This window comes from Pectinophora gossypiella, chromosome 11 (genome assembly GCF_024362695.1).
Source record: "Pectinophora gossypiella chromosome 11, ilPecGoss1.1, whole genome shotgun sequence".
In the NCBI taxonomy this organism is placed as follows: Eukaryota; Metazoa; Arthropoda; class Insecta; order Lepidoptera; family Gelechiidae; genus Pectinophora; species Pectinophora gossypiella.
The window spans coordinates 2,476,641-2,499,270 of NC_065414.1; the positions used below are offsets into that span (position 1 = coordinate 2,476,641).

General features: G+C 39.2%; 2 protein-coding genes across 6 annotated transcripts in view; one reads left to right on the plus strand and one right to left on the minus strand.

Annotated features, from left to right (window-relative positions):
- LOC126370701 (ankyrin repeat domain-containing protein 29-like) overlaps positions 1-6,071 on the plus strand; it is an 80,961-nt gene extending 74,890 nt beyond the window's left edge. The window contains exons 10-12 of the mRNA XM_050015712.1: positions 2,211-2,286; positions 4,127-4,231; positions 4,420-6,071. Of these exons, the coding sequence (XP_049871669.1) occupies positions 2,211-2,286; positions 4,127-4,152 (102 nt within the window). The 3' untranslated portion in view covers positions 4,153-4,231; positions 4,420-6,071. The remainder of the gene's footprint in view (positions 1-2,210; positions 2,287-4,126; positions 4,232-4,419) is intronic.
- Positions 6,072-6,447: 376 nt separating this feature from the next.
- The window catches only part of LOC126370684 (heterogeneous nuclear ribonucleoprotein 27C), a 33,006-nt gene continuing 16,823 nt past the window's right edge, over positions 6,448-22,630 (minus strand). The window contains exons 5-12 of one of the 5 annotated variants that reach the window (XM_050015688.1): positions 21,894-22,111; positions 21,249-21,448; positions 19,941-20,030; positions 19,077-19,249; positions 14,982-15,066; positions 8,956-9,041; positions 8,611-8,692; positions 6,448-7,977 (exon numbers count right to left, since the gene is read on the minus strand). In XM_050015688.1, the coding sequence (XP_049871645.1) occupies positions 7,853-7,977; positions 8,611-8,692; positions 8,956-9,041; positions 14,982-15,066; positions 19,077-19,249; positions 19,941-20,030; positions 21,249-21,448; positions 21,894-22,111 (1,059 nt within the window). In that variant the 3' untranslated portion in view covers positions 6,448-7,852. The remainder of the gene's footprint in view (positions 7,978-8,610; positions 8,693-8,955; positions 9,042-14,981; positions 15,067-19,076; positions 19,250-19,940; positions 20,031-21,248; positions 21,449-21,893; positions 22,112-22,630) is intronic. The other 4 variants (XM_050015689.1, XM_050015691.1, XM_050015690.1 and 1 more) reach the window with 4 other exon arrangements.

Genomic DNA, 22,630 nt, shown 5'->3' on the forward strand with positions numbered 1-22,630 from the left:
CTAAAACTACTGCAGCTTCTCACAACTTCTACAGGCGGTGAAAAGCTGCAAGAAAAATCTCGGCACAGGGCCCTAGACGTCTTTTTTTTAAAAAAAAAACGTATTTATTATTTGGCTGGTTTTAATATCAGTTCCCAGACAGTTAATCCCATGCATTCATATCTAAATGTAACGAAAATACTTAGCAATATGATTCATAAAAACACGACACGTGTAGGTACTACATCTGAGTAGGTAACTGGATAGATACCTAATTAATAAAATAAATATTAAGCACACATGTACGTCACATTAATTAAAAATAAAGTGTGATCCGAAGTTTTTAAAGGACTAGTACAACCTTTGGCAACCATGGAAATATTAGAAACATACAATAGGTAAGTAAGTATACCTATTTACGTCCCTCTGGTTGATTAAGGGGAAACCTGTGCCCAGCAGTGGGATGTATATGAGCTGTTCATGTTCTACCTACACACCCACACGAGGTCGACACCCACTGTGTACACGAACTTAATCAAACAGTGTAATTTGCGGCTTCAGTTCGCGTAGGTATTAAATCGCGATCACGAACAATCTACTCAGTATTAATTTACCTACGTAAAATTTCGTTACATACATGTGATCACATTCCTAAAAGGCTGAGTGGCACAATATAACCATATTTCAACAAACAAAATTGATTTCACGGTAAGGTACTTTCAAAATATTAGCAGATACTTAGTATTAAACGTTCAATAATTCGCCGCAATAGTGAGTTTATACGACGTTTGTAACCTCATATGTAAAATTAATAAGGAAGAAGCTTGGAAGAAGGTAATAAAGAAGGCAATTGGTGCGAGCACTCTAAGAGTACTCAAGAGTGATGATGAGGAGATCCGCAGGAGAACTAAAGTCACCGACAAAGCTCGGAGAATTGCCAAGCTGAAGTGGCAGTGGGCAGGACACATAGCGAGGGGAACCGATGGCGGCTGGGGCGGAAAGGTTCTAGAATGGCGACCACGTGTCGGACGACGCTCAGTGGGTAGGCCCGCTACAAGGTGGACCAACGATCTGGTGAAGGTCGCGGGAAGGCGCAGGACCGATCGTCGTGGAGATCCTTGGGGGAGGCCTATGCCCAGCAGGGGGCGTCATACGGCTGATAATGATGAATGATGAGCATGTAAAGGAATTTTTACGAGATTACTATCAGCTCGCACGGGTTCAACTCCTAGATATCAGGTACCTATTGCCGGACGTTATATAAAGACAAACAGCATAGAATAATAAGGACTAAAATAGAACGTCAACGCTCCGCTCCCCACCAGCGACTGAGCTAGGTTTACCTCATGCCCCCTTTAGTTTTCAATCGGACGTCAGACATCACATAGATGCGCGTGCACTATGACGTCAATGTGTAGTATCTGTGTAAAACGAGGTTTTTTGTATGAAGTATCCAGGGTGTGCTAATAGTAAGAAGTCAGAACTACTAAGAGCGCACCTTGATTGGCGAACATAACATGTGACTGCACGAGCATTTTAGAACCATTTGATTCGCTTCCTCCTTCATAATTATCTTCCTGCATCGCTGCTTTAAACCACGCTGAATCGTGGTCAAACGTACTCAAATCTTTTAATAAAAAAATATAAAAAGAAATAGATAGGTGTAGTAGTATATATAGTATATAGTAGGTATCCTACCTTTAAAGCCTCTACATTATAACAGTAATAGGTAGATAACCAGCAAAGTACCACATTCGTCAATGTGGACGCACCCAAAAAGGAAACGAAATTTTGTAACATACTTACTCGAACTCATTAATCTTTTATAAGTTTCTGTAGACGAATGCAAAAAAACTTTTCCACTCAAACTTTTTCCGTAGATTGAAATATTGAAGGGGCTTGTAAGTCTTCATGGACGGAAAAAGGGCGCTGAAGCCTTATTGACTTGTAATAAGCATCACTGATATTGGATCCGGATAAAAGACAAAAAAGATTCCTACTTATAGAATTAAATCTTACTAGTGCTTTTTAATCATAGCTAACGGTCGCCGCTTTTAAGGATAAGGAGAGTCTATTAAGAGAGATCGAGTTCTTCGTAACTAATGCTCAAAATTAAATCATCTTGCTAATGGAAGAATTCCTTAATGAACTTTTTGATGAAGCGCCTACGTAAAATATCGTAGCAAATTCTCAAGTCACTGAGTAAACATTTGCTATTATTAATTTTGCAGGATCATCACTCGGACGGCTCGACGACTCCGCGCACTGATGATAAATCCGGAGGACACTCTCCAGCCGCTAATGAAGGTTTGTTCACTAAATGACCCGAAATATAATCAATACTTTTAGACGAAAATCTTCGTACGTGTTATTAGGGAAGTAGGTGCTATTACTATACTTATAACAGTCATATAGATGGCACTGTGTGAATACGCTCAAGTAAATTCAAAAGCGAAGACATAGTGTTTGATAAGTACTAATGATATGATCCAGCCGAAAAAAACACGAGAGAAAATGAAATACACCCGCCACTTTTGACTTAAAATGGCGGGTGAACCTTGAACGTGTTATAACTTTTTTCGAAAGGACGTAGCATAGGTATTTAATAGTACAGTTTAGGTATGGTTTTTTGATATACATTTTTCCTGGATTAATTACGATACACCCACCATTTTGACTCATGATTTTGGCTACGACGACCGCCTCATCTCCGACGTTCATGTGCTCGCATGAGGCTTGTTTAACCAATGCGAACGACTAAAAAAAATAATATACGGTCTAATTGAGAACCTCCTCCTTTTTTGAAGTCGGTAAAAAGGATACTACTTACCTGCTGTAAAGTAAGGAAAGTATATCTACCATGACGACCATGACATGTACGTTTACTTTAGGTATTGAATCTTGCCGCGCCCGCTGGTGATTCCGCTTCATCGTATCCTTTACACCTCATCTCATTTTTGAATGCGCTCTAATTACTTCCCAAATTTTTCGTGGACGAGTTACTCGCAGCTGTCCCTAAGAATGCCTTCAATTAATCCGTAAAATTAAATTTGAAACTTCACGATTAAGTCACGTACATTTGGATCATAGTCAAAGACATTTACAGTAATTTACGAGAAAGAGGCTCCAAATTAAGAATAAGTGCCCTATACCGACGATCATGAATTAGGTAGGTAAGTAGATATTTCAACCCCATGTCTGCCTTTTTTCTATTTCTTTTTACGTGACTTATTGTAGATTTGCCGCAGATGGCATTAACTACTTGGCCGGACAAATGAGTACAACGTTTAAGACAACAGGCCTGAGGGCGCCCAGTTGGACGCGTACGTCGGCTCAGAGCGTCGTCTGAGGAAAAATATTTGAAAGAATTAATCGACCCTAGTGGGTCGATAGCGATAAACGCTGATTGAGGGAAATCGTCGACCACGCCGGCGGGGTCCTGAAGTGTTTGGTGTCGCGAGCTATTACGTATATTACGTCCTTCGGACGCCGATACTTTTCAGTACCGTCCCTAAGCGGGAAGTATTCGGAAGCTGCAACTACCAGGGGATTTGGGTGGTGCGGAGCCATTGGGCAATGGTTGGCAGACCCATGTCTGCCGAACTTCGTTCAAAGGGGCAAAAGCAGCATGATTCTAGGCACGGTATCGCATATCGTGCAACGTATATGAAAGCAGCACTAGTGCTTGCGCCGGCGTGACTTTGGGAGAGTGGTCATTTTGGGAGTTGCCGTTTTGGGAAGTAGACGATTTCGGACAGTGGTCCTTTTGGGAAGTAGACCTTTTGGACCTAAAGGGACTTGAACCTCTACTAGTTTGACAGTTCTCTTTAAAGGGCATAGACAAGAGTTCCGTCGTTCGTAGACGAACGTACATTAACGGGAGTTCCTCCTATCGCCGCTCTCTCTCGCTCTAGCAATTGATCGTTCCGAGTAACAGAAAAGGAAAGCAGTGTAGGAAAGTGCTATGAGGTGCTGCTAGATGTGGTTTAAGCGTGGCTGTGCCTAACCGTGCGGGATACACGTGCAAGGTGTACCTCCACACCTATGTTATATGCAAGTGTTCTATATCTATGTTATATATCACATTAATGGACGTCTTTTGATCAACTCCACAACTCCTGCGTCCCACAATGTATGTGTGTTTCAGGTCTGGAACCAGAGAACGAGAGGTGATGGTCAGCGAGCACCTTGCTGGACAGACTTGCTCAACGTGGATTTGCAGCCGACACCCGTCTAGCTCTCCCGCCTACAGGTAGCTATTTAGTAAAGCTATCTTTCCTGGGGCATGTCAAATGGATTTTTCGTATAACCACAGATATTACAAAGAGTATTTAACTATTACTAAGTAAAAAGCTTGTAGTTAACTTTAAGCTGAAATGAACGTTCCTCTCTTCATTCTTCAACCTTAACCAGATTATAAAATAAACGTCTCTATTTCAGGTTGCGCTCGTTACCGCGAGTTGTGCTACCGCGCGGCGCAGGCTCACGTACCAGAGGACACCCCGCCGCGCCCCTGTGACTGCGCCAATTGCGTCTCGCGCCGCAACTCCTGCGCAGACCCATGAAATTCGCTGCAAGTTCGCCCCACTCCCGCGCTTACCAGGCCTATCCCTACCGTGTCGTGCTCTTGGATACGAAAGACTCAAGAACCCCAATAAATGTACGAGTAATATGTATATCTGGAGTTTCTATCAAAATTTAATGATAGCCTGTGTTTAGGGTGTGTTGTTTGTGGGTGTTTACGGCTATGTGTACAGTATAATATGTCGTACAGATCAATAGGTACTCGTACAAAGTAAGAAATCGGTACTTACCCCAAATCAAGCGGTGTTTTCACTTGTCCGAACAATAAATAAATTCAGTTTTAACTCTGATGCTGATATAACTTTTTCTTTCAAGCATTCCTACTCACACGGTGGCGAAGACAATATAGGAAAACATTATCTATGTTTTGCTTGTGCAAAGTTTGCCGTATGTTATGTCGAAAATTTTACAGATTATCATGTCATATACTTATTGTACAAGAGTTTCTATTTGTGCACTTAAATTAATCAACTTTCTCACCAAAATTTTGCCCATTAGATGCACTGTACCTATATCCCAATACTTACACATAAAAATATGCTTTTCTCCTAGTGCCTTAAATTGTGAACCCTAACCTTTTCCAAAAATTATAGAATGTCAATGTTTGAAAATCAAAATATTTTTGCACTTTGAATTACAATGTATTTTGCACATCCAGAATGGCTTTTGTAATGAGAATAAAAACTAGAAGCTTAAATGTAGGCGGCAGCACTGTTGAGTGTTTCTAGATTTTGAGAATTCTCCAGTGCTGCTAAAATTAGTCATGAATTGCTATAAAATGTGGAGCAATGTAGAGTGTATCCCGTCTGTAGGATGAGTTACGAAAAAGACAAGCAGCCAGCTGGAAAAAGTTTCTTTCCGATCTTTAGGGAATAAATATAACACTATGATTTTGCAGTTAAACACTGCGCGTTGTGCAAAGTGTCACAGTGTAAAAATATAACCAAAACAATATGTTTTTTACTTAAATAGTACGAGGAACTGTCAAAATTCCAGAACACTCAACAGTACTTAGGTAAACCCGATGGGAAAAATAGGCAGTTTTTATCCTCATTAAGAAAATCCGAATAATGCGCGTCGATATATGTATATAATTTAATGAAATCGATAAAACGATGTTGTCTGTCCATTATTAGATCGTAAGCCTAAGTCAAATATCTACTAAATAATGTGAAAAATAACTTTACACAATTTATTTAGACGATTCTACATAAGAATTTTCCGTAACACTAATTTATAGCAACAACATGTTATATTTATATAAAAAATCTAAGCCAAAAAGATTACTTAGAAATAAATTTAAAAATAGGTAACGTGTAGGTGGCTAAATTATTTATCTGTTTATCACTATGGTCCAGATATCAAACTGCTAAACTAAAAATAAATCCATGTGTGCTAATTATGTAAAACTTCTTAATTTTAATGCCTAATTAAAATTAGATATAAATCTAGAATAATTTCTATATTAAAAATCGTCTGACCTAAATGTATTTACCTGTCCATCTGTTTAACTTCGATAGATTTATTATCATTAAGAAAATTATAATGTACATTAAATTCTATTTTATATTATATTACATCGTTATAAACATTAATTTTAATTACATTATTACATAATTCTGATCTATTTTTGATTGTACTTATCCGATGTCATTAAATTTTAACGTACATTATTTAAATATATTAACAAGGCCTACCTACTCGCGTTATAAAATGTAATTTAAAAATGATTCAAAAATAAAATATGTTCTATATAAAAAATATCGTTTGGTTTCAATTTATTTCAGACCTAAAGTCCCGTAGTGTGGCTTATGTTCCACTAATTGGTCAGTCAGTTGTCTAAAGGGGGACGCCAAAAGTCTCGTACGAAAATTTAAATAAAACTTAAAATGTTTAGTACTTTTATTCAAGTAAGTAAACAAAAATACACGTGTCAAGAGGAACAATGGAATATGACCATGTGAAAGGTCCGAGTGAACGCCATCTTGGCGGGAGGTTACGCGTATTTACTTGACAAATGGAAACAATTCAAATCCAAATTAATACCATGCAAATTCAGTAACTTGCACACATTTACAATATTCGAATTTCATCTCAAAATGCATCATGAGTGCTAACTGTTTGTTACTTTGAACATGATTTCAGAAGAGAAATTACTTACACTACACAATATAATAGATTTGAACAGCTATTTATTACCCTTGTATGCCTGTCATTAAACTATAACTATTTTTTCTATAAAAATACAAGTCAATTTTGATAAACCTCAATATGAGTCAAATAAGTCAGTAATAGGGGAATAATATAGAGTGAGTAGTTCTGAATTGTGATGAGTAAATAGATTAAAAAAAAAATAGTTGCAAAGCGCTGGCTGTTCCGTTTCCAGAAACCGCCGGAAATATTATAATTTGTGACCGAGCATAACAAGGTTGATGCAATATACAGATGACATTTTCGTCATTTCATATAAGGAGTACCAATTTTATCCCATTTATTTTAACTCACTCCAAGTTTTTTTATCGGACCCGTAGTTATTTATTATCTAAATTCATGACATCCAAAAACATGAACAATCATCTTAAAATATGCAATAGAATTTGTTACAACTGACAATTTTCAGTTAAAAAACGCTCACTGGATTTAACCCAATCCACACTACACAATACGTCTAAAAGAAAATACTAACCTATAATCGTTCGGAAAGAAGTTTATAAGAAAACGTCTATAAGTCGATCACGTGTCGTCGCTTTTTTTGGGTCTGATAATAATTACCAGTCGATACAAAAGTCGATAAGCTACAAGCTTTTATAAACTTTGTCAAGAGTAAATTTTATCAAAAAATAATTTTCATCAACTGATAAATACGCTTCTTATAGACTCGTGTCCGCTAAAAACCATTTACAAACTTAATGATTGCGTTCATAGAAAAAAGATATAATAATTATTATTTTACAAGTTGTTTACAAGTCGACGTTCCAAAAGGTGCGGGAATGTGACTCACAAGTTAACAAAGAATGTCCCCATAGTATACATGAGCGAAGCTAAAACGGTACAAAAAGAACATTCTTTGCTTCCCCATCTAAAATTCCTCTAAATCAAAAAAAAAATATCGCGTTCTTAACCGGAACTAGAGTGAAAGCATTCCACGTGTATCCCTGCTGATTGGTTCTTGTCAAACTAAATATGAAAGTTGACTGTGGCGGGGGCACGGTGGAACACCCCAGCCGACTTGTAAACGCATTACCAGGTCGCAGGAGTCGTGTAGAGCCCGTTGACGCCACATCACTCGTTAACGCCTATAGGGATGGTACGAAGACGCGGAAGCGGTACCACCCGATGACGCGCCGTGGTAGCTCCGTTTTGATGACCGTTGGTACCCGTCGCCCGACCCGCCAGTGTATTCATAGTCATCCCCTACATAAACACTACACGTTAAAAACCGCATAAAGATGAACAAAATCGTACAAGTCACTGACGACTCTTGTGTCGCAGTAACTATCATACGATTCTGATTCAGCTTTCATCAGCAATAAAAACAAGCACTTTAGTTATATTCCTCAATATTATAATTTTCAAATATTATTAAAAAGTAAATAAATGGAAACTTACCGCACCACGCACCACCCTCCATTACCAAAAATAAAAGCAAGAGTTATATTGTAATAATTCACAGAAGAGTATTTTTAAAATCACTATTATAATTTCTGAAAACTATTGACTATTCATTGATACTCAACCACATTTATGACAATACAACTCCCTTGTCAGATTGTAATACCAATATACTCTTATATCCTTACTCAAATAGAAACCTTTCGAAATGAGCGAAGATATGATTGTTTATTGACATTCAGTTTGTGTATTCCCATTTTCCTTGACTACCTACACTAGATACCGTTCATGTATTACTTTCTATACTACCTGAACTACGAATGTAATCTATGTATGGACCTACAGACGCTTTATAAATGTTAACTGTGACCGAGTCTTTAGCTAAGTTTTCTAGAAAATTCGATTGTAGCTACAAGTATCAAGATTGTTAGAAACCTGAAGCGGAGGCAGATATGTCGGAGACATTGCAAAATGACGGCTGTGGAGACACCATACCGCCGCAGTACATCATAGGAACCTGTGGTAAACAATTAGTTTTAGCTCTGGAATTGGATTTGATTTTATTAGATCATAGAGGTTATAAGTAGATCTTATTTTCCTGTCGCAAATATGTCTGAATTGTAACATTCTGTGTAAACTTGTCAATATCATTTGTGGCCTTGGAACCTATAGTTTAATCTTCAATCTTCTGTGCAGTCAATACGTTCTGGATGCTTTTGTCTAAATAACTTTTAAGGCTAGGTTTTAAAAACTACATTTGAATAAAAATATTGCATAAACCTGTGGTGGCGTTCCGATAGCCTCTGTCATTTGAGGCACGGTCACGAACTTAGGACTACCGGCGTTACTGCCCACACCATCGCCCTCTGAAGGTACACAACTTGTTTAAATATCGGCAAGGTATGTGGCGTTAAGGCCCAAGATACTGTTTCTCTAATATGGATTTAGTAAGGCTGGATGTCTAAAACAGTATGTTGATAAATGAGAACATTTATCATTAAAAATTGATATTTATATCATGATTTTACTCTTCATATGAGAATGTTTTTGATGCGAAGCAATATCGAACGTATTTGCTTAGTACTCTCTTATCGTGCAACGTATAAGGCCCTATTGCACTAGGACACAATGTAACAAAAATGTATGCAGTTTTAAACGCATCGGGGGTTAAAAAGGCACAGAGCATTTAATCTAAAAAAGGAATATTGCTATTAAAAGTGCGCAATGCAAACAAATCTCAAATAGCAATATTGCTTTCTTAGATGAATTGCAACAATGTGCCCTTCTAGAACCCCAAGTGTCAACTGCATACATATTGTTGTCCTAATGAGATATGGCTCTAAGAGTAGTAAAAACATTTATATCTGAAGATAATATTTGTGAAAAATGCATTATACAGACATGCAAACATCGATGTGTACAATGTACCCGACATCCATTCTACTGATAAAATTGACATATATTAGCTACCAAAGGCCTTGACGTCACATTGATTTTAAAAGAATAAAAATATACTAAACAATATTAAGTATAGTAGTGTTAGAATAAATTGCGATAATACTTTACCGATATAGAAAATGTTAGTATGTGTGCAAGGAAGTATGTACAGTGGATAGTTGGAAACGGGCAGTAATATTTGTGTAAAATGTTATTTGGTTTTAGCTCTGCAAGACTTATTACTTGGGGTCATGGTTCAATCTGTCCTACAGTCTGCCTTATGCCACCATATAAAAACAAAAATTATGATCTGCAGCTAATTCTAAGGGAACGGGGTGGATGCGTACATTAAAAATGCCAGTGATATTTTGAAATTTTTGATTTCTTTTAATTATCTACGTTTTATAATGTCCTTAAAGTAGATATATATTTCATCATAAGATATCTCAAATATTTGCAGTGGTAATATTAATATTTTAATTAATCAACCAGTAGTATTACTTAATCCATTAAGATAGAAGAAGCTTAATAATAGGAAACTACGACAAAACTGTTTTATTTTTCCGTTACATTACAAACTACATACTTATGTTACCAGTTAAATCTAACACTAATATATACCCAAAATACCTAATATGAATAATGCATAATTACTACGTCAAAGACCTCAGTGTTATGTTATGTGATAGCACTTTAATTATTACATCAAATACTTCTTCGCGTACAAGCTTTTCGTCTTATTTTAGCGTTTCGGTTATAATTAATAATTAAAACCGTAATTAACTAATTATCATTAGGTATCTTTGTAAAAAAGAAACAAGGACGCTCATGTAAGTCTATCATAATTTTCCTTTTTATATAACGAACATAAAGTAGACTTATGTGGGGGCGCGCGCCGCTCTATGGGCGCGGCGCGGCGCCGCCCTCTAGGCTTCACGCAATATGCACTCGTTAGGGCTAAGTATAGTAGTTTACATATTATAAGATTATAACAAATCTAGATAATAGTCTTACAATCGTAACATGCTTAGTTTGTGGCTCGGTCGCGGTCGCCGCTTCCAATTAATTACACTTTAGGAAATGAATACAAGTCTGTATAAATACAGCGCCCCGTAGGGGGCCGAGTAAAGTAAACTTATATACTGCGGTAAGTAAACATTACGTTATAAATATTGTACATCAGTCGATAGTTCACCTAACAATTTTGTAATCTAATCAATCGAGAATTATGTACTTTAATTCACTACAAAGAAAAAAATAGTTTAAAAAATAATCAACATCAAAATTTTAATTAAAACAGAAATAAATAACAACTTGCCCTAGGTTTTTATAATAATTAATGTTATAATTAACTGTAAAGCCCGTGCAATTTATTTTACGATAAAATGGGATCAATAATTACATTTATATTTAATTCTAGTATAAATATGAGGTTTTATTAATAATACCTGCATTGATTTTAAAATAAGTTTCGAAAACTCTACAGTAGATATCGACTGTTTGCGGCCGACGTTTAAATGCAAATGATTTCTTTTATAGGACGAGTAGAAAGTGAACTTAAAAAGAGTCCTGCTAATCTAACGCTAACACTAGGGGTCTTGCATAATTAGTCAATTACGATCATAAATGTATTAATGTTCGCATGGGGCGGCCGCGTCTCCGCGCGGCACCTACTCCAATACCAAAATACACTTTTACACAAACATGTTTCCTTTATACTACTTGAATAAACATACACATATAAAAACCGCGTACACTATAATATAAAGTAATACAAACAAGAGTCGAAAGGTTAACTACACAACAGTACTACAGTTAAGCCATGATTAAAATATTATTCCATAAACATTATTATTAAGATACAGTGTATATCTTATGTCGATATTACTCAGTGTAATATTAAAATGCAGAGGTTGCATGTGTTGTGTCACTCACGGTTTGTACAATATATCTTTTAGATCGGCGGTCACTAGTGTACACCAGTGTGCAGTAGTGTGGTGGCTGTACGGTGCCGGTATAGGGTAGACTGGTAGACTGCTAGTCTGCTGTTAGTCGGTAGGGGGTGTCAGTGTCGTACGCTAGGTAGGCTAGTCTATGCCGTGAGTGCGCCGCGGTAGAAGCGCCGCGAGCGCCGCCTGCTCTCGAGACGGTACATTTGACAGACGAGCCTCTAACGAGTCTTACCGTATTTGTATTTTGCTAACTATTTTTAATTAATAAATTCATCCAATATTTTATGCTCTTCTCCTATATAATAATAATTAAAAACCCATATAAATAGTCTCAATTGATTTTCACAATAATTTGCACTAAGTTAATGTTCAGTAAATCTAAAATTTCTAATACATATTATACCTTTATTTAAATAAATTATACTCTTTATGTTAATTAGAAGATTGCCACGTTGGTTTCATTACAAACTAAGTTCTTAAATTGTTCCGAAGGTTTGTGAGTGGGGGCTACACGCCCATATCTAAACACCTTAGTGCTAATCATTATCACTGAAAATAACATAAATATAAATCATCTCTATTCACTTAACTTTTTGTAAGGCATCGTTTCCTAATATTAAACAGTGTGAACAATTTCATAGTTTATCGGTGGTTGTACATTATCCTACAGTAAGTAATTAACCGAAATGATGGAGCCGAAATGCGAACCGATAATCGCAGAAGACCGCGTGAAATTATACATATAGTGAGGGGGTTAGTGATAATTGATAAAAAATGCGTATTAAAGCGACGTGAGCGTAATCGAGGACGCGCCTGCGCGGTGCGCACGCCGCGGGAATGAACAACACAAATATAACCTAACTAACAGGAACGAACAGTATACAAGCGCGGCTACACGTAACCTAGAGGGCAGTTAGGCACCGACTTCATTAACTTTACATTATTTCATTATATTGTTAATAAGGTACGAGTTTCACTTTCCTACATACTGATTGCTTCTCAGTCGAGAGTAATATAAGGCTATAAGAATGTACCAATATGCGCGTTAACTATGAACATCACAATGTAAAGGCGTTTCTCTATGTTTTACCGTAATATGGGACCCCGCACCCTTCGCCACGAACCGCGTCACTTATAAATTTGCTTATACACCTCACAATATTCCTCAATAGATAAATTATACTTTACTTATGGAGCGATCTTAAATAACCCTATTCTAAACGATCAAATTATGCATTCAATGTAATCCTCAACAATTTGTCTATTTAAAACATTTATAACAAATCTTACCGAGCGTCGCGTGGTGCGCTGCGTCTATTTAAAATTAAAGGAACAACTGCATGGGCAGTCTATCAGTACGAGTACGTCGTAAACTCTAAGATAATTACAACAAATAATGCGAGGCTCCGCGCGCCGTCGGCCCACGACGGGCCCGCTCCACTATACACTTAGCTTATCACTAAAATTTTAATCAGTCGATCGGTCAAATGATTGAGCGATATAGTACAGTAAAGGACTAATATTAAATTTAATCTAACAATGTTATTTTAAATTATAACTCACTTTGTAACGGAGCGGGAGACGCGGGCGCGGCGGCGCGCCGACCTATTATGATATTACGATACGACTAACATAGGGCCGCACGGCCGGCCAAAGCTCTATACAGATTTAAAAATATTTGGCAATCACATAAATTAAAACTTTAAAACTATGTGACGAGAGAATCGATTAAAATTATGCTTTACACACAAGTAAGTATATATATGTACAGAGAGGGGTGGCGAAGGGCGCGGCGCCGGCGGCCGATGCCGAACTTCTATATCCTAAATGCTTGAGCTTCTCTTAACATACTTTATCGTTTGCTCGTTAACAATTTGGCAGGTTAATTTAATTCATTAAAGTATAAATTCCATATTATCAACTTAAAATTGCGATAAAAAACTAAAATGCATATTAGAAAACAAATTAAATTACGAATATTTATACAGAATTGTTCCCTTTTAATAAAAACGGGATAAATTAAAATATTAAAATCACGTTCAGTCATTCTATGTTTTGTTAAATATTAACACATAATTATTTCATTACTCCCTACCTTTTCCTAAGTCTAGTGGGTGGTAAATAACCAAAATTCTAATATTAAACATACATACCGATATATATACCAAATATTTATACAAGTTATTAGCTTAAGTTAAGTTCTTTTAGGTCATTTTCCCTAAATTGGCCTTGTTTAACAGTGTCTGTCAAATGTAGGTCGGGCGAACAGGCGGGCGTGTACCCCGTCCTGGTGTACTGTATACGCAAGTATGGCAGGCGCGCGCCGCCTCTACCCGGCCGGCTTACATTACTTACTACGATATAGCAATCGTATCACCACTACGCGAATAGTGAGATCCCATCGAACAATCATATAAACTTGTTATTAAAAGAAATCATTTTAAACATTCACAAAATAAATTGACAAATCTGAAATGTGAAATAATAAACATTCTACAAAAAAGCCCACATCCAAATAAGAATATTAAAAGCAAAGTAAAAATGTGTACTAGTGTACACGCGGACTCGGCGTCCTTAGCTTTGAAAGGGGTCGCGAATACTTCGGGGAAGTAATATCAAGAAGTTACCATCAGTGCAGCGTTCAGAGACTGCTAACTGTAAACTCGCAACTAATACACGAATATAACAAATCTTATCGAGTTAGTAGCAAGCTCAAGAGAGAAGCTTCAATTGTTATTATAATAATTTGATATTTTAAGTATTAAAATTAACGTCCTTAATTACGCGTGTGGGTTTGTGTTAATGCAGTTGCAAAACTTATCTTTACCGCCTTACGAGGCTTCTTAGCAATTGCATACATTTCTTAAAAAGTTACTCGTTAAGATCGATATCAATTTGCATTGTTATAATTTTATTTTACAAGCCTCCATACTTTAACATTTAATCATTTTCGTCATTTTAGAAAAATTGACATTCTCAACAGCTACGTTACTAACTTGCGACATGGAATTCACTACATTTGCTAGGTAAATAGAGGGATATACAACTAACTCAAGATTTGTCGAGGTTTTCTCGCGTCCTTATGTTCACGTTCAGCCTATGCGCTAAGACAGTTTCGTTTTGTGTTTGTCGATTTGTTCGTGTTGGGACTGACAACCGTTTGAGCGCGCACTCGCGTCTGTCAAAGCTACCAGAGGGTAGCTGAGTAGTACCTCCGCGCGTTTGATCAATTACGTTCAGTTAGCGCAGATAGTTATGTCGCGCGGTCGCGGTGGTGCGACGTGAGGTGGGGCGCGTCAGACGGTGGTTCAGAGAGTGGTGTGCAGTGTGTGTGGTTCGTTTACGCGGCGGGCCACTCCTTGTTAAACTCGTTGGCGTTGAAGTGTTTGGGCGCGTGATGCGGATGCGTGTGCACACCTGGCGGCTGCGCGGCGGGCGCCGAGCCGTGGTACTCGCTGCCGCCGCCGTACGCGCGTGACCCGCCGCCGCCGTACGACGAACCCTAGCCAGTCCCGCACACGTTAACCCGCGCCACAACACTAAATATGCCACGTGGGCGTCGCACTGCAGCCACCGCCGCCCGACCGCCAGGTAACGAGGCGGCGCTCTACGTTATATTGCTACGGGGATGGAGGTCGTGCTACCGATAAAATGTTCCTATCGGTAGGGCGAACACTAAAAGCGATCGGGCGGATATGGTAAACTTAATTTCAGCTATCGCCGCACAGTTACCTGACGCGTGTCCGTCGGGGGCGCGGTGGTATGTGACGTGTCTATTCGCCGGATGGCAAGGTTCGCGAGAGATGTTACCGCTGAGTGTCACGTCTACGTGTTTATTTAGTGTTATGCCCACACCCGGCTGGCGCCGGTCTATAATAAGGACGCAAAAGCGGAAGCCTCTGACACTAGTGCTAATTGGGTGCATCGACTGACTCAAAAATGGAGTACAAAAATAGAAATTTCTAGAACCTAAATTAAACAGAGGCTTCGGCTTCGGTGTGTCCGATGCCGTCATGGAGGATCGAAATGAGCCATATCTTCAAATGAGTAAATGTGATTTATTTGTTGTAGGTGCTCTGCGTAACAAGTCAAGTGAGCGATGCCTCCATGATGTTTTGACACTATCTTGTAAATATTGTTCTCTCATTACAATTAACAGAATATTCGAATTTTTATCTCTGAACACTTAAAGTACAGCTCTTAATATTATTTTTATCGATAAAATTAACTATTAATGAACCTGTAACAATATGAGAAAATCCAAATTTTACTAATTTGTACTTTAAATGCCAATTTACAAGTGTTGAGATGACACAAGGCAATTGAATCATCTCGCACGGCTACAAAATGCAATATGAATATCGAATGTAACTAGGGGTAAGCTTATATCTAAAGTGCGGTGCGATGCCTTATTGACGAGCGCGCGTAATCGGCGCAAAAACCGAACCGTCCATAGTGAGAAATCCCCAGAGTTTCGCGACAGACCCTCATCCGAACCCGCCCAAATGTCTAATTGTCTTTCTGGAGGAGCCACTCTTGTGGGCCCTGATCGACCAACTGGAAAAGAAGAAGTACACGACATAAAGTCCCGGTCGCCACAAGTCCGACGTTTAGCAGGTATGTAAGTAGCGCAGAGCGTGAAGATGGACCAAGCGTGTGAACATCCCCCGGGCAGATGAAGGGAGGGGGGCGGGGGCAGGGGCGGGAGCGGGAGGGGCGGTGATGAGAGACCTTCAGCGAAACTTTGAAACAGTTAAATCTTCTTGATTTTTCACTATGGATAGCGGTGCGACCGCCGACCGGCGCCGGCCGCGAGACCGCGACTATATCGACTCGAGAGACCGCAGCATAGCTCGTAAAATCAAAAAGACATCGCACATTTACTCTCGCCACTGAAAACATGCAGAGAAGTGGATGTCATTATCTCCGCGCAAGACATGAGATATAAACAAGCATTGTATTGGAACACAGCACACAGATGCAGGGGAGGCAAACTAATGGCTCTAAATATATTCATGCTGCATTTCGACCGCGGCGTCTGGCTTGTTTCATTTGCATTCAGAGACGCTGAGATTTCGCTGAATTTCGCTCACTCACCAGTGACGTCACGCGCGATCGCACTTCCATTCATGAATCGCAAACAACCTTGTGGCAAGTACAACCAAATTGAGCTATGCGGACAACGAACTGGTAAGCATTCAATCGTCTATCTAGCACGCCATACTCCCGTACCGGTTACGGATCGGGGGTAATGTCACCACTCATGCTACCTTACACACCGGGACACGCCAAACAAATGTGGGGGGAAATGCGGAAGAAATGAAAGAAATAAGCGCAGGAGGGGACGGAGGAAGGAAGCAAGCCCCAAAGGATCAGCAAATTATACAATACGGAATTCTACTTGGCTGTACTTTACACTTGAGAGTACCACGTCTTGGATTATGTATTTTTAAATCATTTAAAAATCTCAAAACCAACCAAGACATAACGACAAGTCGAAATTTGTTCCGATTGTTTGCGATTTAAAAATATTGAATGGAAAATTAAACAGAAACCATTAAATCAAAATGGCGTCAGAATTCATGAATTCTTTATTATTGCCTTGTTATTTTTTTCCATGCAATATCTTCAATAATATCATACAATACGAATAAATGACAAAATGTAACATTTGTCCGTTACTTCGTATATTAGCAGCACAATACCATTAAAACTCACACCATGACCTATTGGCATAGTTCGTGTTTCAATACAACATTTGTAATTATAATCTACTATTGTACTCGCGTAAAGTTGCTACTCCGTTGAGACAAAAATCTGCCTTGTAATCTAGTCATGAAACACAAACTACGCACAAAAATGTAACATCTCATTTTTCTGCAAAAAGCATGATAAAAACTCACAAACGTGAAAAATACGTTTACAAATTGCTCGTTTTTAAGGCAATTAACTTGGCTATGTAAATGTACTTTCCAGAAACAAATTGATTAGAACTGCCGCAAAATGTAAATGGTTGCCGCAGTTGAAATCATACCAACACCTTATGTTATACCTAACTTAGTACATGCTGTGTATAAAGTTCTTTTTAAGATTGATCCTTCTACTAAACAAACAACCGAATCTGTCCAATGTTTCGTATGTTTTCGCCTAAATCACATGAGATTGGTATTCCACCTTACAACCACCCACACGATAGAAGAAGCCTAAATCACAGTGTATTTTTCGTATAAAATGTTTCAAAATCACTAAACATTAGACAAGGCACACTTGTTTTGATTATAAATATCATATTTTGAAATAACTACTTCAACCCGCATCACAAACAACCACCATCTTTATTTACTAGAAGGTTCAACCTTAAATAGATATTCATTAATATATCTTTGACCTGCGAAGTCAAATATTGGCATAGAAAAGAACGCGTAGTTACTATGCATAAAACAATGGGTCATTCACGACTTGCGTGTGTCATAAAAACTATTCAACTTCACAGGCATAAAGCAATAGAACGGTAAAGACCGCTAGCGCGTTACGTTGATGATTTCGGAAGTCATTGAACTCAAATTTTAAATTCTTTTACAATGAAGAACAGCTCCATCGTCGTAATGCGTGAGCTATCTCAAACTGCGACTAATTTCCACAACATTTTAATGCCCAATCAAAGCTATCGAATGCAAACTATGCAGCACTAATCGACTCGCAAAGAAAATTACACGAGCCCGAATGTAATGTTAAACCGATTATGTGGAAATAAGTCACTACTCATATGACTTCCATTGTAATTGGAAATAAAGACGCATTTAAATGATTCAGAAACGGCAGCGTTCAAAAACCGAATTGAGACACTGGTTATGTGTTTATCAACTTGTCTGTGAATGCTTTCCTTTCGGCATTCTGTGTCGAGATTTACAATACAAACAGAAACACAGTGATACCGCCAAAGCACATGTAAACTTATACCGATTTTTACTGAAAAATAATTGTAATAATTTACATGTGCTTTCAATCTTATCCTAAATTCTGCCGTAAAATAATGAAGCGGGGATGATTGTTCGTAGTAACCGAATTTCGTTTTTGTCCATATGCACAACAAAACAAAGGCAACGATGTTCGGGACTACAGAGACCTGTTATTTTTAAAGTTGTTCAAAATCAACGGGGCATATATCGTCATGTAGCATTTACGTTCTGATAGTGATAGAAAACATCCGATTTTTCCGAGTTCTCGCGGTAAAATAGTAACAAAATACAACTAATTATCAATCGCAGTTTCCTGGGAATTAAAGAATTTTTTTTTTTCTATAAATCAACAAAATCTTTGAGCAAACATTTTTTTTAAATACATATTTCTGGAAAAAAGAAATATTGGCGTCCTATCACCGATTTGTCAGTACTATCACTATGTTACCATTTCTATCACAATGACAGCAACTCGCAGTCACTATCAGGGACTTATCAGAACGTCAACGCTGCGTCATAAGGACGTGGCGTAGTGCACGGTGTGGGCACATACCTGGTCCTGCTGGTAGGCGGGCGGGTACTGCTGGTAGGTGCTGTAGTCGGCGCTGGAGGACTTGCTGAGCGCGGCCGAGGACAGCGCGCCGCCCAGCGCGGGCGCGCCGCCGCCGCCGCCGCCCGCGCCGCGCCCGTACATCTCGCCGCCCTCCGACAGCGGCACGTACGACCCTGCGGCGTACAACCCCTCTGGATATAACGTAAGCGCCCACGAACAAGTGCAACACGATTACGTTTAAAAAAAATATATAAAGAAAATAAACAAAATGTACCTGCGCAAAACCAAGTTTTATAATAGAAACCGCAGTTTATAGAGTCAAAAAGATTAACCGAGAAGGTTTTATCGCAGGTACATTCTGTTTGGGTGATTTAACTCAAGCAAAAGGGATAGAAAGGTTTGCTACGCTACATTATTCTTGAATTTAAAATTTTGCGTATCTTTGAAAGGAATCAATCGGGAAGACCGTATAATACAACAAACGACACGCTTTATGTTGCTACGAATTCGAACCTCGTACAGTAATTCAAGACATTATTTCATAGACAAACCGGAATAGGATTGATTGGTCTAAGTAGGTAAACGGATATTTCTCGACCTATACTAGGTTTTCTAATGTTATTACTTGTCTTTTACAACTTTAATACCGTCTAACTAAAGATACCTATTCGACACGAATTACGTAAATACAATAGTCAATACTAGGCTTAATAATAGCCGACAACTACAACGCACGAATAAACTAAGAACGCTATCAACTACGACCGACTGAAATGATGATGATTATGATAATATTACGTACTAGGATATACTTGGGAACCGTTTTATGCCGCTATAGACATATGGGGACTGTTGGGCACTCACCAGAGCCAGTAGAGTTGGAATTCTGCGGCATATTCCAGTTAGTCCAGCTTCCTCCCGCCGAAGCGCCCGCCGGTGCTGAGCTGTAGTTAGCTGTAAACATTCACAAATTGTTCGCTATAGTGTTGCGGGACATAAGATCGATAGTATCGTGACCCTCAAAGTAAACAAATCACTGTCGAAAGTTTGAAATTAGTATATTCGTGGGTGGAAATATTAATTCTATCGATACTATCGCTGATATTGACTTTCTTGAAAACTATCGATGGTCGATAGTATGAGTCAACTATCAATAGGTTTGCAACACTAGTAGACTGTTATAAAATGTAGAGCTGTAAACAGTAATGGTACATTAGCTGCGTGAATGTAAAGCGTTGGTGAAGAAAAATGCATAAATAAATTGCGCGGTTTCATGGTTTCACTTTCATTATCATCATCATTTCAGTCAACGTAATTATACAAATAGCGTTCATTTTTGTCACCGTAAGTACAACTTCTATACTTCGCTGTTTTTCTTTGAAGATGTTCCCTATTTCCTCATTGCATAATGATCCGATTATGTTCTCCGCCCAAACGTGTTGTGGGTTTTTCCGTCAAGATCCGTTAGGAAAACGTGTGCGAGTCGCAGACGCCACGTGGTCGAGTAACCTTGATAGATCGAGGATGCAGATAGCGCTGCAATAAATCAACGTCCTGTACTAATCGTAGTAGCCGCAAGTAATTCATAATCTTTTTACTTCACGTAGATGAGTCGAATTCATCCTACATAGGATTAGCAATCGGTCGAGCCCCTTTTTACTACAGATGCCGTATTCTTAGACAAGTAATCCTCTGTTCACGTTGCATACGTCTAGATATTCCAGAAGATATGTAGTAAGTTTCAAAGATCGTGCAGTCCGTCTTATACAGGAGTAGTTTCGTAGATACATAATGTTCAGCCTCGGACGCGGACGGCGCTAGAGGAAAGGAAAGAAGCTAAAGCTCATTGAAAATAGCTCGATTTGAATGACAGCTGTCAAAACATTTAGGTACCTGATTTATATTTTGCATTAGGCTATATAACTTTAAATCCTACTGTCACTGTAATCGAGATATTTTGAATAGGATATATCATCGGTCTAGATGTGACACCACTTTTCGGTAAAATTAGACTTTCACGGCAAAATTTCGAACGGTATATCTGGTGTTATAAGTCTCGTATCAAATATTATCAAAACAAGTTTGAAAGCGTCGTGAAAAGTAGATGGTTGGCATATATGAAGTGTCACATCTATGCCTGCAGCGTGTAGTGCGGCCAGTGTGGGTACTGACCGTAGCTGCCGTAGCCCTGCGCCGGCGGCTGCGTGTGCTGCGTGTAGTTGTTGGTGGCGGGCCAGGCGGGCGCGTGCGGCGGCGCCTGCGGCGCGGGCGGCGCGCCCCAGCCCTGGTAGTTGCCCGGGCCCGCGCCCGCGCCCGCCGCGCCGTAGCCCGCGTACGACGTCTGCCCCGGGGACGTGCCCCAGCCTTGGTACCTGAGGGGGCGCGAATAAACTTACACTCACCGAACACTTAGTACAACCACGCGGAAAAAAGGTACCTATAGTAAAAATCACTACGCAGTTAGTCATGCATGCCTGTAGATCGATTCGATTCGACACCGCAGCGCGTTATATGTCGAGTTGACTAAAACGACATACTTAAATGATGCAAAAAAACTAAAAAAGTAGGAACGTACAACGTTTGTAGAAAATTATATGACGACTTCATAAAAACATTCTTAGTCAATGATGGTAGTTGTTTGAGAATACATACTCTGGTACTATTCCATAATGAATAAAAATATATGTACCGATTTGACTTTCGACGTGGAGTATACTCCATACTCTCTGCGGCCTGTCACCTGTGGTTAGCAACTAGTAGTAGTTGCTACGAGGATGTTTCCAGTGCTTGATAGTAGTATCAACCACTATTACTTACCCTTGCATGATGTTAGGTCCGGCCATAGGCATGTTGATCGGCGGACCGCCCATCTGGCCGTTGTGGCCCTGGATCATGTTGATGGGCGCGGCCGGGGGCCCCCACTGTCCCGCAGCGGGCGCGTCACCCGGTGCCGACATGCCGCCGCCACCCATTCCGCTGCCGCCGGACCCCAGCTTGCCTGAGCCGTCGCGAGGCTCCGCACGCTTGATCTCCACCTTTACAACATATGGTTTCGTTTATAAAGTTTGCTCCGTAAGAGACTAGCACCATATTCAAGTGAAACACCGATGATTTGGAGCTGTTAATAATAAACATAAAGCTATATCTCCAGAAATTCTGGTTCTAAATAGAAGTTTCGTCTATTTATACTGTGGCTGATGATTTTTCATCCTTTTTCTTGTCGACAGTATACAAAGCGAAAGGCGGCTTAAAATTAATTTAAGAAGTGTCTGTCAAAATCGGCACTAACTTTTCGTTCTATTTTAGTCTCTGCGTCCCTATAGAACATTCTAAAATGTTTGTAGCGAACCTTGTAGACTCGCTTGTCCACAGGAACAAGGAGTATATGCTAGTCCGCGTCACTGTCCCACAAACATCTGAACGAACCAACAGCAGGTAAGCTGAGGGCACTGCCTGGATGTGGATTCACTTTTTTACTAAATCTTGGTGCAATTAACTATTATAGGCGTACCCCGGTTTTTCACTTAAGATGCGGGGTAGATCAGCTAAATTTA